At 38.3% G+C, this 14688-nt stretch overlaps 1 protein-coding gene across 4 annotated transcripts in view; it reads right to left on the bottom strand.

The window, feature by feature from the left end:
* Positions 1-477: 477 nt before the first annotated feature.
* The window catches only part of ACBD5 (acyl-CoA binding domain containing 5), a 30440-nt gene continuing 16229 nt past the window's right edge, over positions 478-14688 (bottom strand). For 2 of the 4 annotated variants that reach the window (XM_030971705.1, XM_030971703.1), the window contains 8 exons: positions 13252-13389; positions 12326-12526; positions 11494-11600; positions 9228-9504; positions 7781-7980; positions 6202-6252; positions 5821-5930; positions 478-2444 (listed from right to left, as the gene is read on the bottom strand). In XM_030971705.1, coding sequence (XP_030827565.1) covers positions 2432-2444; positions 5821-5930; positions 6202-6252; positions 7781-7980; positions 9228-9504; positions 11494-11600; positions 12326-12526; positions 13252-13389 — 1097 coding nt within the window. In that variant the 3' untranslated portion in view covers positions 478-2431. Of the gene's footprint in view, positions 2445-5776; positions 5931-6201; positions 6253-7780; positions 7981-9227; positions 9505-11493; positions 11601-12325; positions 12527-13251; positions 13390-14688 lie in introns of all 4 variants that reach the window. The other 2 variants (XM_030971706.1, XM_030971704.1) reach the window with 1 other exon arrangement.

Raw genomic sequence — 14688 nt, forward strand, 5'->3', positions numbered from 1 at the left:
TGAAGCCTGGTTTGCTGCAGGAAACCAGACTGATGTTTGCTTCACAAGTGCAGTTTGGGGCTGGGTCTGGCCCTTCCAGTGCTGTGCAGAATTTTTTAGGCTCCCAGCCCTCCTGCAGAGAGCACAGGCTGAAGCTGTGTATCCCAGCTCTGAGCTCCAGCCATCTGCTTATGCTACTGCCTCCACATCAAAGCTGTGTCTCTTTGCACCTGGGCAAATGATAAAAAACCAAAACCACCAGTTTTCCTTACCTTTAAGCTGAAATACCTGCCAACTAGGAACCTGTTCAAATTATGGTGAGTTTAAGATGGGCCCAGTTGTGAGTTATAAGTGAATTGTTACTCGAGTGATGTTGTTTTGTATTACAACTTTCAGGTTGTGACTGATTCTCCATGATACAGCCAGCAGGCTCTTGTAAACACAGCATCTAGTGTACAGCATTTAGGAAATATTAAGTCCAAGATAAAATACAAAATATTAAGGGATTGATTTATTGAAATATGAATAAATAACAAGGATAGTAAAAGCCTACATTTATTTCAGGGAGAGGTTAACAATTACGTACTTTTGGGAATGTCTGTCCCATCTCTAAGAGCTCGAGCCCTACAGGTGACACAAGCTGTGGGAGGCACTCCAGGGTGGTTTGTCCTGGCAGAAGACATGCTGCTTCAGGAGGCTGGGGATTCATGTGACCTTCAAGCTCGAGTGTCCTTCCTGTATGATTTCTATCCCTTATAGTGAGAAATCAGTCACTTTAGGAATTTTAAGCTCAGGCACAATGGCTTCAGGTCCCAGCAGAACTTCCAGGATAAGCTTTGTTCAAACCTGAGTTTTCAGTACATCTCATGCCAAAACTCATCTCTGGCACATGAAACCATCTGCTTTTTACAACAGTCTTCAAAGAGGTTACAGCCATTTTATTTTTTTAATTCAGCTTTACAGTAAGAAAATCAGAAGAGGGGAAAAGTAACTAAAAAAGTTTTCACATAACTAAAAAACAAGATTAAAATTTCTCTGGTAAAACCAACATTAAATTCTGTGATTACATTTTTATACAGTATAGCTTATATGAAAAATGTTTTCCAAACTATAAAATATTTTCAGGAAGGACCAAAAAAACTTTCCTTAAAAATTATTTGTAGGATGTAGTCCTGGTGGAAAATGAAAGCACATCAATAATGGTGAAATTTTTGAAGATTTAGAGCTTGACCATGGATTATGTTGTGTTATAATTCTTCATAGCAAACTGTAAGTTTTCTGTCAAATCTAATTTTAGTGCATTTGCATTTTCCAGATATTTATACAACTTATATATTAATTTCTTTTAAAATTAAGTGTAAAGCATGCTTTTGTCAAACAAACTTCACAAGGTTGTACCTCTATCTGTATATGGGTTAATAAATATTCTGTGGGGAAAAGAAAAAGATCAGCTCCAAAATTAGCTGAAAAGGTTTTTTTCTGAGAAGAAGTAGAAGGATAAGAAAGACATACCAGAAGTGATATGTTTCATGATGTAACTTGGGGAAAATCCACAATACATTAAATCTTACTTTAATTTAACTACCAACAGAAAACTTACAGTGCACTGAGCTTTTTAAAAGCTTAAAGCTAGACTTAGTGAGCTAGTTTTCATTTCATTTTAAAGCACCTCGTGCCTAAACTATGCATTTCAGTTAAAATAAGCTGTTCTCAACAACAGTTATGAAAGTTAAAAAGATAAGGTGCAGCCTCTTTACATGGATCCCTTGTACCACATGCTGTTTCCAAACTCATATTTGACAGTCTCCCTGTTATTAATGGCTCTAACTTTCAGGATATATACAAATTCCAAAATCTTCTTTACAATTTTACAGAATAAGTGAAGGATTCAACTTCATTTCTGACCAATTTATATGGAAATTGCCCCACACTAGTTTAGCAGCAAAAATAACAAGTTGAATTCCTCAGAGCTCTATTGTATTTTTCCAACAGCTTACAACGTATTGAATTTATACTTTTTTAGAGCTTTCACCTGGTAATACGTAATGCTGTGGAAAAACAGGCAGGGATCTTGAGATTGTAAAATTATTTCAATGTTAAAGTGACAGTTTAACATATTTTTCATTTATTCTTTTACAGAGATGTTATTCTCTTTATCAACTGACATCAGCAGGCCAGTAATTACTGAAGGCCCATCCACAAGCACATTCCAAAATAATTATTGTTCATATGGTGTTGAGGATGGAATTATTCAATTTATTTGTTACCTAGGAGCTGTGAATCATTCAAGTTTCAATAATATTAGTCCTTAAACATTTAGCTCAAAGGTAGTAGAAAATATTACTGTAACATAAGGAAGATCATCCCAAATTCTGAGATTCTATAAGAATTCAGACTTCCTTTGCTTTCCAGGGCCATCTTCTCCTAGAAGTCGTTAAACAGTCATGAATTCTCAGTTCAGTTTTCTAGAAGAGAAAACAAATAAATTAGTTTAATGTACCTTCATATATGAGATGATTTTTCATTTGTCTAAACAAACAAATCAATTAAGGTTACGTGTGAAAGGTTTCCATTCCAATAAAACACAACAGGGCTTCAAGACACCTGAAAATTTACCCTCTTACACCAAGGAGTAGAAAATTCACAAAGGATTTGGAACTGCAGATGGAATTCCACAGAAGAATCCCTGACCCTTGGTCAGTGGTGTGCTGGCTCAGCAGAGCAACACTTAAGAGCTGTTTTCCCCATGACTCCATAAAACTTAAAATTAGAGGGTTCTAAAATCATGAGCTGAACCTAGACAACTTTTACTATTATGAAAATATATTTCTATCTTAGGATAGAAACGTTAGGATTCAGGTTTTCAAGCTTTCTTGGTGAAGGCTCCAGTACAAGTACCCAGATTTTCAGCATTAAGTTCCCCATAAAGGAACAGGGGACAGGTTAAGAGGTGCTGGGATGGAGCTGAGCTACCCCTGCCCAGGGACAAGAGCTAAACACAAAGCTCTTGCTTACAGAAGGCTGTCCCTCCACCAGGTACAGGGATTTGCTGCACTGTGCAGAGGAGTTTAGAAGTCAAGGCTCCACAGCTGCAGAACAAAAGAACTTTGCATGGTAGCAGAGACTTGTGGTTTCTGATGCAGGGACACTTCACGTAATTTAAAGCTAAAAGTACACAGATAGGGTCAATGCAGGCACTGAGAACAGTTATTGCCTAAGAGCTCACACACCTTGCCTAAGAGCACAAGCTGAAATTGGCCACGGGACAGGAGAGAAGGACTCATTTTGTAATTCTGTTTTCTCACTGAGTGTACTTGATCAGCTTCCTACACATTGTTAAAGGAGATAGAACTCCAGATAGAAATGTGCTGCAGAAGCACATAGTCCTTAAATTCTGACTTCAGAAACAGAGAGAAAAGCTCAAGAGCACAGACAGTTCTTGAGTTGTTTCTGTTATTGAAGTTCATCTCAAAACAATACATGAAGGAGTAAACAAAACATGGGGCTATGCAATCTCTGTGTTTCACACTGACACTGGTATTACCACTGGTACAAATCCTGGTGTCCAAAACTCAAAAAGAATGTTGAAAAACTGAAGCATTTGACAATGAACCACAAGAATCATTCTAAGACTGGAAAACAATTTTAAAATGAGATTCCAGTTGCTCCATTTGTTTTGTTTAAGCAAGAGATTATGAGATGACCTGGTGATAGCAAAATGTAACCATGGAAAACACATTACAGGCTCTTTGTCAGCTGCATAAAGATAGAGGAAAATCCAATGGATGCAAACTGAAGCTAGTCAAATCCAAACTAAAAGCAATGAATGTGTTCATTCATCAAAGCACTGAATTACTAGAACAATATACTAGAAAAATTGCTGGGAAGGGTGCTTTTCTAAAAACTGATTTCTGTCTGAATCTGTGGTTGGATTGAGGGTGCTACAGAGGTCAGAATAAATGATCAAAGAAGATTTTCAAGAACAGCACACTGTTCAGTGAGGGAGAAAACACAGCCATGCAAGAGCAATTAGCAGAACACTGAAGTTCATAGAAGCTTCAAGTAAAATACTTAAAAGAAATAGATTTAAAACACTCCAACTTTGTCCTTGCTGACAAGGGGAAGTTTCCCTTTGCTGGTGCAAAGAATGAGCAAAATGTGCATAACTGCCTGAAAGCCTCAGTACTGTAATCTCTGGTTTCATCAGACAGTGCAGCAACACCGATGCTGCTGCTGACAGCTCTGAGCCAGGGGAGCTCCCTGGCAGATTTGCAGCCTTTGTGGTGCTGTACTGTTTACAAAGCCATGGGCTGGGCCCAAAGAGCAATGATCACTGACAGGAGTGTACTTGGAGGCCAGTAATTAGTGGTGAATGCCAGGGGTCAATACTGAGGCCAATCCTGTTTAACACCCTTAGCAATGGCCTGGATGACAGGCAGAGTGCAGAGCGCACCCTCACCAAAGCTGCAAATTTCACAAAACTGGGAGTGGCTGATATGCCAGAGGGTGGTGCTGCCATCCAGAGGGACTACAGCCGGCTGGAAAAATGGGCTGACAGGAACCTTATGAAATACAACAGGGGGAAGTGCTTAGTCCAGCACTGGAGAAACTACTCCAGGCATCAGTATGTGCCAGCTGGGAGGCAGCTTGGCAGAAAAGGATCTGGGCATCCTGGTGGACACCACGTTGAACATGAGCCAGCAACGTGCCCTTGCAACAAAGGCCAGTGGTGTTACAAGCTTCCCTTGCAACATTATCCCTTCCTGCATTATCCCTTTAGAGTGAGGGAGGTGATCCTTCCTCTCTGTTCAGCACTGGAGAGGCCACGCCAGGAGTGCTCTGCTTCAGGCTACATGAGAGACACGGACAAACTGGAGAGAGTCCAACAAAGGGCCACGAAGATGATCAAAGATCTGGAGCATTTCTGAGGAAACACTGGCACAGGCTGCCCAGGGAGGTGGTGGAATTTCCCTCCTTGGAGACAATCAAAAGCTCCCTGTACACAGTCCTGGGCAGCCAGCTTTGAAGTGTCCCTGGCTGAGCAAGGATGTTGGACCAGATAACCTGCAGAGCCTTCCTTCAACCTCAGCCACCCTGTGTTTCTGTGATTTACCACAGGAGAGAAAACTGTACCATGAAAACTAGCAAACATTAAAAAGCTAAAGCAAATTCAGCTAATTCTCCTAAGATCCACACACGTGCAAACTCTCTGCAGTCTGACAGAGGAAAAAGATGTAAAAGCCAAGAGCATACTAAGCTAACAGAACCAAGTGTGAGGCTGAAGTAAGCAGACAGTAACTAGAGAACACTCACTTGATCTGATGCTTAGAGAGTTGAGAAAAGGCAAAATCAGAGTACAACTGCCCTTCAGCTGAAGGAAGTCAAGGTAGATGTTACAAAAATATCATAGTAAGGTGCTAGTAAATGTTAAATATAGGTGACAGATAGCACTCTATAAAGGAAATTATAGGCACATCTATAAAGGACGTGATAGGAAAAAAAGTTCTCATGGCAGAACGGGACTAGGAAGTCTAAAAGCAGTGAAATGGCTCAAGTAAATATGAGGAGTGGGAGGATCAAAGAATGTTATGGAGATGCTTCCAAGCTATCCAGCCTCACCCACTTGTGTATGCTCAAAATTATTTATCCTGCATCAAATTTCATAGATTTAACATAAATAGCCACATAGAAAGCATACTACATATAAAGTCAAATTAACCAATACTTTCTCATACTGAGAAACATTCAAGGCAAAGAATTTTCTGTCCTGTCTAAATAACATGATAATATTACTTACTGGTTTAACACAGTGTATGTGTTCAATTGAATGCACATCTTTACCTTCGCTTTCTTTGGTGATACACATGTACCAACCACTGGGCAATAAATGGCCAAACAATAGCAAAAGCTAGAACACCAGGAGAAATTTCAAAGGGCCACCATGATGGTTTCTAAGAAAAACAGATAAAAATTCCAGTGAGCAATATGTGTGCACATATTGAATACCACCTGTATACTTCTCATCACTTCAAAAGAAAATAATAGTAAGACCGTAAGAAAAGATTAATCTATAAAGTAATTTCCTCAGACTGATTATTTTTTATCTCCTAGTCAAGGAAGAGACAATACAAAAAGCACATCCCAAGAACTAGAGATGAAATATTCAAATTAATCTTTTTTCACAGTTCACACTTTTTACACATCATAAAAACAGTATTTTACCTTGACAGAGGAGGCAGGCTGGTAATTTGACTGTAGTGTTGCAGATTTTGCCTTTAAATACAAACAAAGACTTTTAAGTATAAAATGAAACTGCAATTAAAATTTTTCTTCTTCACAAAACAAGAACATGAGTTTTTTCATCTTGTGATGGCTTTGCAATCTGTATATATGACAGTTTAATTCACAGAACCACCCCCATGTCATCCCACATAGCTGCTAACTTGCCTCTCATGTTTCCACTACTCTTTATAGTAATTTTATCACTTCTCTGTGTCTTAGAAAATGAAGCAGTGTCACTTACTGGACCTCTTTACAGTTTTTGAAGGCTCCCCTGCTCAACTTGTCATTGCAACTTTCTCAGCTCTGGTCTAGTCCCAGTTCCAGCCCAGAGCAGAAATCGCAGCAGCTTAATTTGCTTGTTTGCATGTCTCAACACCAGTCTATACTAAAGTCAAAAGCACTGTTTTAGTTTGCCTGGGCTACAGCTACAGGCATGTCTAACACCATAAAGGAAAGAGAATACTCTGTTCCATGTCTTCCAGGCAATCCTGAAATGGAAGTATCCAAATCTTTTCAAGATACCATACACTATTGTGGTGCTTCCACAAAAGCAAAGCTGCCGGTTTTCTAGGTCTTTCTTAATTTATGTAAACATTAAACAGAAGCCTCTGTTTCTCCTTACGTAAGGACAGCAAGCACAGCATGAACTGCTGGGGAAGAATCTTTACTACTTATATTGCTCAGGCAAAGATAGAAAGCCAATCTGTATTTAACCAAATATTAGATTTTTAAATATCTGTGATGCAGCAAAATTATAGTTTTAATAAACTATAATTTAATCCTTTGCTGTGGCTGCCTTAGATTTGGAGTATGTGCATCCCATAGGATATTGGTTGTACAGCTTGCTCATTCTCATGCAGATCAAAATATATCAGCAAGTCAAACAAAACCAAACATTTTCAGGTTGCTGGTTCAACTATATTCACAACATGTTCTATTGAAACAGAAAGAAAAAATAACATCTCAATAACATCTACACTTGCTTAAGAGTTCTATTGACTGGATGAGGACATGGTGTACAATTCCAATAAAGCTGGATTACTTCATGAGAAAAGAAAACTACAAATCAAGTCTTTTGCCATCTGAAAAATGGAATCTGAAGTTCTGCCTGTGAACATTTACCATCTGAGAGACTAAGATAATTTCTCACTTTCTTTGAAAACGCTTTGAATTCTGTGGGATCATGCACTAACAACATTAACTGGGGAGTGTCCATATAGAGCCCGTGTAATGTGTATCAATAACTATGGCTAAGATCAGTCTGGTCAGAAATCAGTGAAATAACATATGGTTAATTTCTAGGTAAAAAATGCATGGTTTTGCTTATATATACCAGAGTTATGAATTGTACTCCTAAGAGTAGGTACTAATAGGACATTTTAAGCTGGACTCAACTACAAAACATGACTGAAATGTCTTTACAGTTTAAGAAAATATTGTCAAAAATTTTAATGAAAAAGCACAAAAATATCCAAGGACATTTAATAAAAGGTGATCAAATACCTCCAAAGAATAGTACCTGTGATGCTGCAACAGCCTCCAGCATATGCAGCCTCTGCAGGACATTCTGCATGTCCTCCTGCAGCCGCATCAGCACCACTGCAATCTGCTCATTGAGGCTGCCCTGGGGGCCTCTGTCGGAGCCCCAGCGCTCGCCATCCCCGCCACTGCCCATCTGCCCACCCTGGGAACCGTCTCCTAAAGGCTGAAGTCTGAGCCCTGTTGGGAGGGAGGAAAAACAGAAACACAAAACACAGAATGAGCTACAGCTCTACTGAAAATGTTTAACGTAAGTTCAGTTTTCTCCCTCAGTTTTCACCCAGGAGTGTGGTACTCCTCATCACAGGCTATATTCAGACAGTTCAGCAGCACTGCAAGGTCACTGAAATGCCATCTGAGATGTTTCCCTACAGCCTTAGTGTGACAGTATCCTTCAAATTCCTAGAACTGCAAGAACATTTACAAAAAAAAGCTAAAGAGGTCGGCAGCAAATTCTGCCCTAGTAAAAAATAAGATCTGTCTTAGTATGTTTTAAGTTTGGCAAAGTCTCCAGTTGGAAAAAAAGATCACTGGAATACAGTGAGGAGAAAAGATAATTATTTGAAATTTACAATACTCCCTTAAACTCGATACAACTACCACTAACTAGCCTGTCATGTTTCAGCCTGTAAGTAGCAAACTTCAATAAAACAACAAGAGAGAAAAGAGGAAATAGTTAACATAAATAGTATGGTTTTTATAATAGTTTTCAACATAAATGTTTTATTTGGATTTTCTTTTTAACTTTTCCATCTGATTACTTATAGTTGCTATACAAAAAGGCATGCTATATATAAATAAAATATTTTCTGCCTTTTTTTTGGTTTTACAAGAAAAACTGATTTTATCCTTGACTTTACAGATCATACCACTGGAATATGGTGCTGCTCACAGGTGACACTATTAGGAGTATTTTGGAATTCAAAAGTGCAGAGGTCCAACATAAACTGAACATCTGGGCTATTATGTGATTAAGAACCATTAAGTTTTAAGAATCATAATGGATAGTATCAGAATCACTCAAAGGTGTGGCTAACATTCCAATTACATACAGAACAATATGTCACTAGTATCCACGGCATTCCATGGTTTCAAACAAACCACCAGAGAGATATAAATGCATATGTATTTTAACAGTAAGTATGTAACTTCTAAAGAAACTTCTCTTAGGCACAGACCGGTTTTGAGGATTACATTTCCAAAAATCCAAGTGCCAGAAGCAGCAGTTGGAGTATAAGTTACCCACTATTATATATATATACATATATATATATATAACAAAGTAGGCATTTTGTTATCTATTTTTATTGTGGAGAGAAGAAGCACTATACACATGACTGTCCCACTGGACAGTGCTGACAAGTCTCAGACACCAGTAATTTATGGCAGTGAGGAGAGTGGGGTACACAAATGCAGGGTCACAGTACCTCTCCCTCTTCTGACACTGTAGAAATCTGCTTTTTCTCCACTTTTTTTCTCCTTGTGAGGACCCCCATTACCGGCTTTGCCATCTTCTCCTCCACATTTGACTTCACCTTGTTCTTCAACTACTCCCTCTCCAGTATTTCCAGGTTGGAGATTCCCATAAGTCATGCAAGTGTGCCTTGGCAAATCCATATTTTCTAACAGAGGACTGTGATCTACATCCAAGAAATGGGATGAATGCTTTAAAGATCCTTTAGCTGATGTGATGATCTCCAAGGGCTACAAATTAACATTAGCAAGTAATTAAATTCTGTAAAATATGACAGTTAAACATTAAAAAGGAAAAATATCATCTTTACTTTCACATTAAGAAAATGCTTTGCCCAGAATTAAGATTTCTTTTAAGGGGAGCAATTGTTTTCCTCTAGAATATACTTACTATTGAGAAGGCATTTCAGGGAAATCTCACAACAGTGATACCACAGGAATTTCTTTAGACATTTCCAACATACACTAATACTCAGTAATTACTAAAATAGAACATTAATGTCTAAAACGATTCAATTTTCCCCTGTAAAAGTGGCTTTGCTTCCTAAACAGTGAAATGGCCTCTTCCCTTGAATTTGGGAGGCACGGTCACAAGGCCCATGCTGTCAGCAGCCCTGGGCAGGCAGTGTTTGCACACGCAGCAAAGAGAGCACACAGCTTATCAGCAGCCTGCTCCAAACAGCTTGGCTGCAGCTGCACCTCACAGCAAACAAAGGAAAGGCAGAGTATTCTATCAACTTCTCACTCAAAACTGGTGCTACTGCAGGAAGACAGTAAAAAAGGATGACACGGGTGCTGTTCAGGTTCTGCACTGGGGCTGTCTTGGTGGGTGGTTCAAGCAGCCCTTGGCACAGGGCAAGGACAGGCCCTTGCACAAGGATACACTGAAGCAGACTGCGGATCGCAGTCAGCCAAAAAAAGAACTTCATGGAGAAGTCAAAATTACCAAAAGGAAGGGCAGTGAAATGGAAACTGCTGCCCAAATAAAATAGCAGTTCTGGATCATCAGAACTGAAGGGCAGAGTGCTGGCTACATCTTTTCCAAGAAACAGCTGTATTTATTTAAGCTGTATTTATTTCTTAAGTGAACCTCTTCTAGTTTGAACTGATTGACCTGTAGTTCTACCTGTGTATTTCTTTACATATACCTGAACATTAGTTACTCTGTGGAAAACTGGAACTTTCCTCATGCAGGTTGGGAAACTCTGACAAATTACCCACCCACTTCAATTAAAGAATCTCAAACAAGCTTGAACAATACACAAGGTTGGGAAATCAGCTAGATAAGGCAGCTTGCAGCACTTCTATCAAATTACATTTCCCAACATGCTTTATTACTGGGCAGAATTTTGATTTGTTAAAATGAATTCCCTACATACTCAGGAAAGAGCCAGACAAGAGAATGATGCAATATTTGAGCACTTCTGGCCTTTCTGATCCCAGGCACATTCACACATTTCTCTCCAGAATCAGGAAATGAGGTTTCTGAGTGCAACCTACAAAGCCCACACTTAACCTGGGCCTCTGAAGAAGGTCTAGGCCAGAAAGCCAACAAATATTACAGTTATGAGTAGTAATCAGCCGGAGCAAAAATCCAGTCAAAACTATGGCAGCACAGGTGGTGCTCACGTTTTATATGGAAGTCAGAGGTGTACATTATGACTGAAGAGAGTATAAGAGAACACAGAAATCCTTGTAATCCCCACTTCTTTAGACCTGTAGGCCAGTGCCACTTGCAGGCACTGGCCTACAGGGCACCTGCTAACACTTATTCTTTATTTATTCTAAGAAACAAATGCAGAAGTCATCAGGCCAGAAAAAAGGCAAGTGAATTGTTAAAAAGATACTTCCCCCATTTGTTAAAAATAGCTGAATTCTGGTCCTTACATGTTATGAGACCTTACATTAATTTGTGGACACAGACCTTAGTTTCTTTATACTGATTTTCCTTTTTGACAATTGTTTCTTTGTACTGTAGTTTTTGAAGCCTTCTCCTCACATAAATTCTCTGAAGGCTTCAAGGCTTTTAGATAAGCAGTAACCAAGTTGTAAAATGCTAGCAATGAAAGGAACAAACCCTTCTAGTTCAAACAGAAGGGCAGCATGCATGAGCCACGTCATCCACCTCTGCATGTCCATATTCACTTGATTGAGAGGAACCTATTAAAAAATAAGCAGCATACCAGCTTCAAAATACACCCAGGAATACTAAACCCCTACCTCTTCTAGTCCAAGCTGCTCCATAGAGTCACAATAAATTTCACTGTCTGAATCACTGGTTAAGTGCTGAGCTGCTGAGATCTCTTCAGTATTCTCTTCACTTGCACCTGCAGGGAAAAAGGGATAGCACACATGGTTTGTAAATGTGAGCCAGTTGAGCCAACCCTGGCAAAGACTAGAGCAATGAGTTAAAATGTGTAGGTGAGCATCAATCCATTATTCTTCTATCTATAACTGTCATCCTAAACATGGATTCTGAATAAAGATGTTATATTAATTTAGGAATTATAGAAAACTTTTGCTAGTGGGAAAACTATACTTCATATTGACATTTCTGTGTTATAAATTTTAATTCTGCCTTTTTTATTACCCTCTCCTTCCTAAGCTCAGTAAAAAGCAGTTTTGCCTAAAGTTATGTTATTACTAAAAATACATATTCAGACCCCAGTTTCAACAAACTGGCATTTATAAAATGTTCAGTTTTTCAGAACGATAAACCAGATATATGTGACTTTTCTTTTACTACAAATTCACTTTCAAAGGCAAATAGTATTTGTATAGGTAGCATAATGACATTACAAGAAAACACTTCTATTTCTGTGGGTTTAGGCCCCTCTGTCTCTGAATTCCCCTCTCTTTCTGTAAGAGACACTAAAAGAAAGCTTTCTTTTTAACTGGAATTAATTAATTCGTTTTAGTATTCTGTCTTCAGATTTCTGCAACTGAAAGACACCGTTGCTAGTCTCTGAATCCCAGGATTAAGCTTCCATAAAAAGAATATTTTTCATGAAAAACATGTGCAAATGAAAACATGGTATTGGAAGGACAATACCTTGGTGAGCAGCGTTCTGAGCTATTTCTAGGCTTGGCTCCATTTTATTTGTTTCTTCCTCTGGGCTCAAGCCATTCAAAGCAGATTTGGTCTGGATGCCATTCTGCATATCTGGGATAAAGCTGTCCTTGTAACATCCATTACTAACAATGCCTTCCAAATCCTTAGCAGCTGCTGATTCAGGTTTCACATTCTTATAATCTGTAAAAGAAAAGAAAACTTTGCAAAGAGAAAGCTCTGTACCTAATAGCTCCAACCATATCTCTTCAAGCAGCTCCCTTACTAACGGACTGTATGTGTAATGTATCTGCAGAACAAAACATCTAAATGCCCCTATATTCCCATTTGAGTGGATTGTTCTGTTCTTGTAAAAAGCAAAAAGAGCAAATACTCAAAACATAAGTAAGTAAATCTGAAGTATGTGTTTCTCCTAAACTAAATAATAATCTGAATGTCCTTGGAGTACATCTGTATAGAATTCTAAATATGTCATTGCATTTGGTTTTCACTAAATGCTGTTATTTCAGCATCCAGTTCTTTATGGACCCTCTAAATTAATCTCAGTGAAAGTTCTGTTTTATTGTCTCTGAAGAAAAAATAGTAATTTTCAATTCTACTCTTAAAGGCCATGTAACCATTCATAGCTCTTACAAAAAAGCACTGGCAACAAAACCCAAAACAATGCAGGGTATAGATATTTAGATAACCTTTTGACAGAACTTGCTAGGCAAGTCAAAAATCATACGGCATAGCTTGCAAATTTGTACTAAGTCTTACAGCCTACGTTGAAACAGATACCTTTCACATAGCATTCACATATATTTCCATCTAATTCCCTTGAAAAAGCATTCATGATACTTTGGCATTTTCTGCCACTTAGGTGGCTAAGAACAACTCTGGGACACACAGTGGTCCAGAAAACTTACCTTTTCCATTTATCTGCACTTCTTTTTCTTCCTCTTCATGAAGCCCTTCTTCTTCTGATTCTGCTCCACTATCGCTGCTTTCAGCTTTTCCATTTACAGCTTTTATAGTTGGAGTGGAATTCATAACATTACTAAGGTCTAAGAAAAAAAGCAAACAAAAGAAGATGCATTTTAAAGGAAACCAACACACACCACCACTACCACCCTCAAAACTATCAGTCACAGTTCTACAAAAGTATGTCCATATTAGAAGATCTACCAAATAATGGCAACTTATTTCTGTAAGCTCTTTATTAATTGGTTTAATGTTTTTCTTTTGTGGCCCATCCCTGACTGCCTGACTGCTGGTGCAGATATTCTCAATGACTCTGGGCAGCCTCCAGGGAAGCGACTGCAGCCGCTTGCAGAAGGAGTCTCAGACCAAGCCTGTTACTGTACTTGGGTTACAGCTGCAGCTGGGACTGATGTGGCCATGTTCTTTTAAACCCAAAAATCACTGTTTTAGCAGAATTTCCCTTTTGGGCTGAAATGCTTCAAACCTGCCACAGTTCAGAGCAAATCTTGAAACATTATATTCAATTATGTGAACAACAGAATTCTGGACAAGGTAAACACAATATTCCACATATCTGCTGTAATTTAGGCAGATGTAAAATATGGTGAGATGACTCACGTTTATACAGATCTTTACCTAACAAATGACACATGGAAATAAATTCCCTGATTTCAGTGAAAATGTTGATGAAATTAATATATACATTGAGCATTTTTTCATAAATATTTAAAGAAACAAATATTGAAATAGACAAAGTAACTACCAAATCCCTGTTTTCCACATCTTTGATCACTCCAAGGATCACAATTTACTGTAACTGTACAAAAAATTGAAAAGTAAAGCTTCATTAAAAAGATTAAGTATATAAAGAACAATTCTACCATCTCCTGTAGAAAAGGTTATAGTCAAATACATCCTGATGATCGTTTAAGCCTCCTATGTTAGGACAGAGTACAAAGGTACAAAGAGGGGACACTTTCTGTGAGACACTTGCACAGATTACATGTTGTCTCCAAGGCTGAAATCTGACTGTTTTAATTGTCACCACAGCATTCCATTTGCATAATTTTTACATTCCCTTGTCAGAACCTTGAAAGAGTTATTCTCACATTTAGGTTTAACATTAAACTGGAAAATAATATCAAATTACACTGGAGTTGCCAAACCAGCTTCACTACTTTCTCCGCTGCATGGTAATTTAAAGCTAAAGCTTTTTTCTACTTTAACCTTCCAATGAAGAGCCTTCCCACATTTCTCTAGTTTCCAAGCTTATCCACAGCACTTTAAAAAGAGAAAAAAAGGTAAAATAACTTATTGTATAGTAACAATGATTATGTTAAATATTAAGTTCACCTTAGTTTTATTGCAAGGTAATGTTTCTG

This window comes from Camarhynchus parvulus, chromosome 2 (genome assembly GCF_901933205.1).
Source record: "Camarhynchus parvulus chromosome 2, STF_HiC, whole genome shotgun sequence".
In the NCBI taxonomy this organism is placed as follows: domain Eukaryota; kingdom Metazoa; phylum Chordata; class Aves; order Passeriformes; family Thraupidae; genus Camarhynchus; species Camarhynchus parvulus.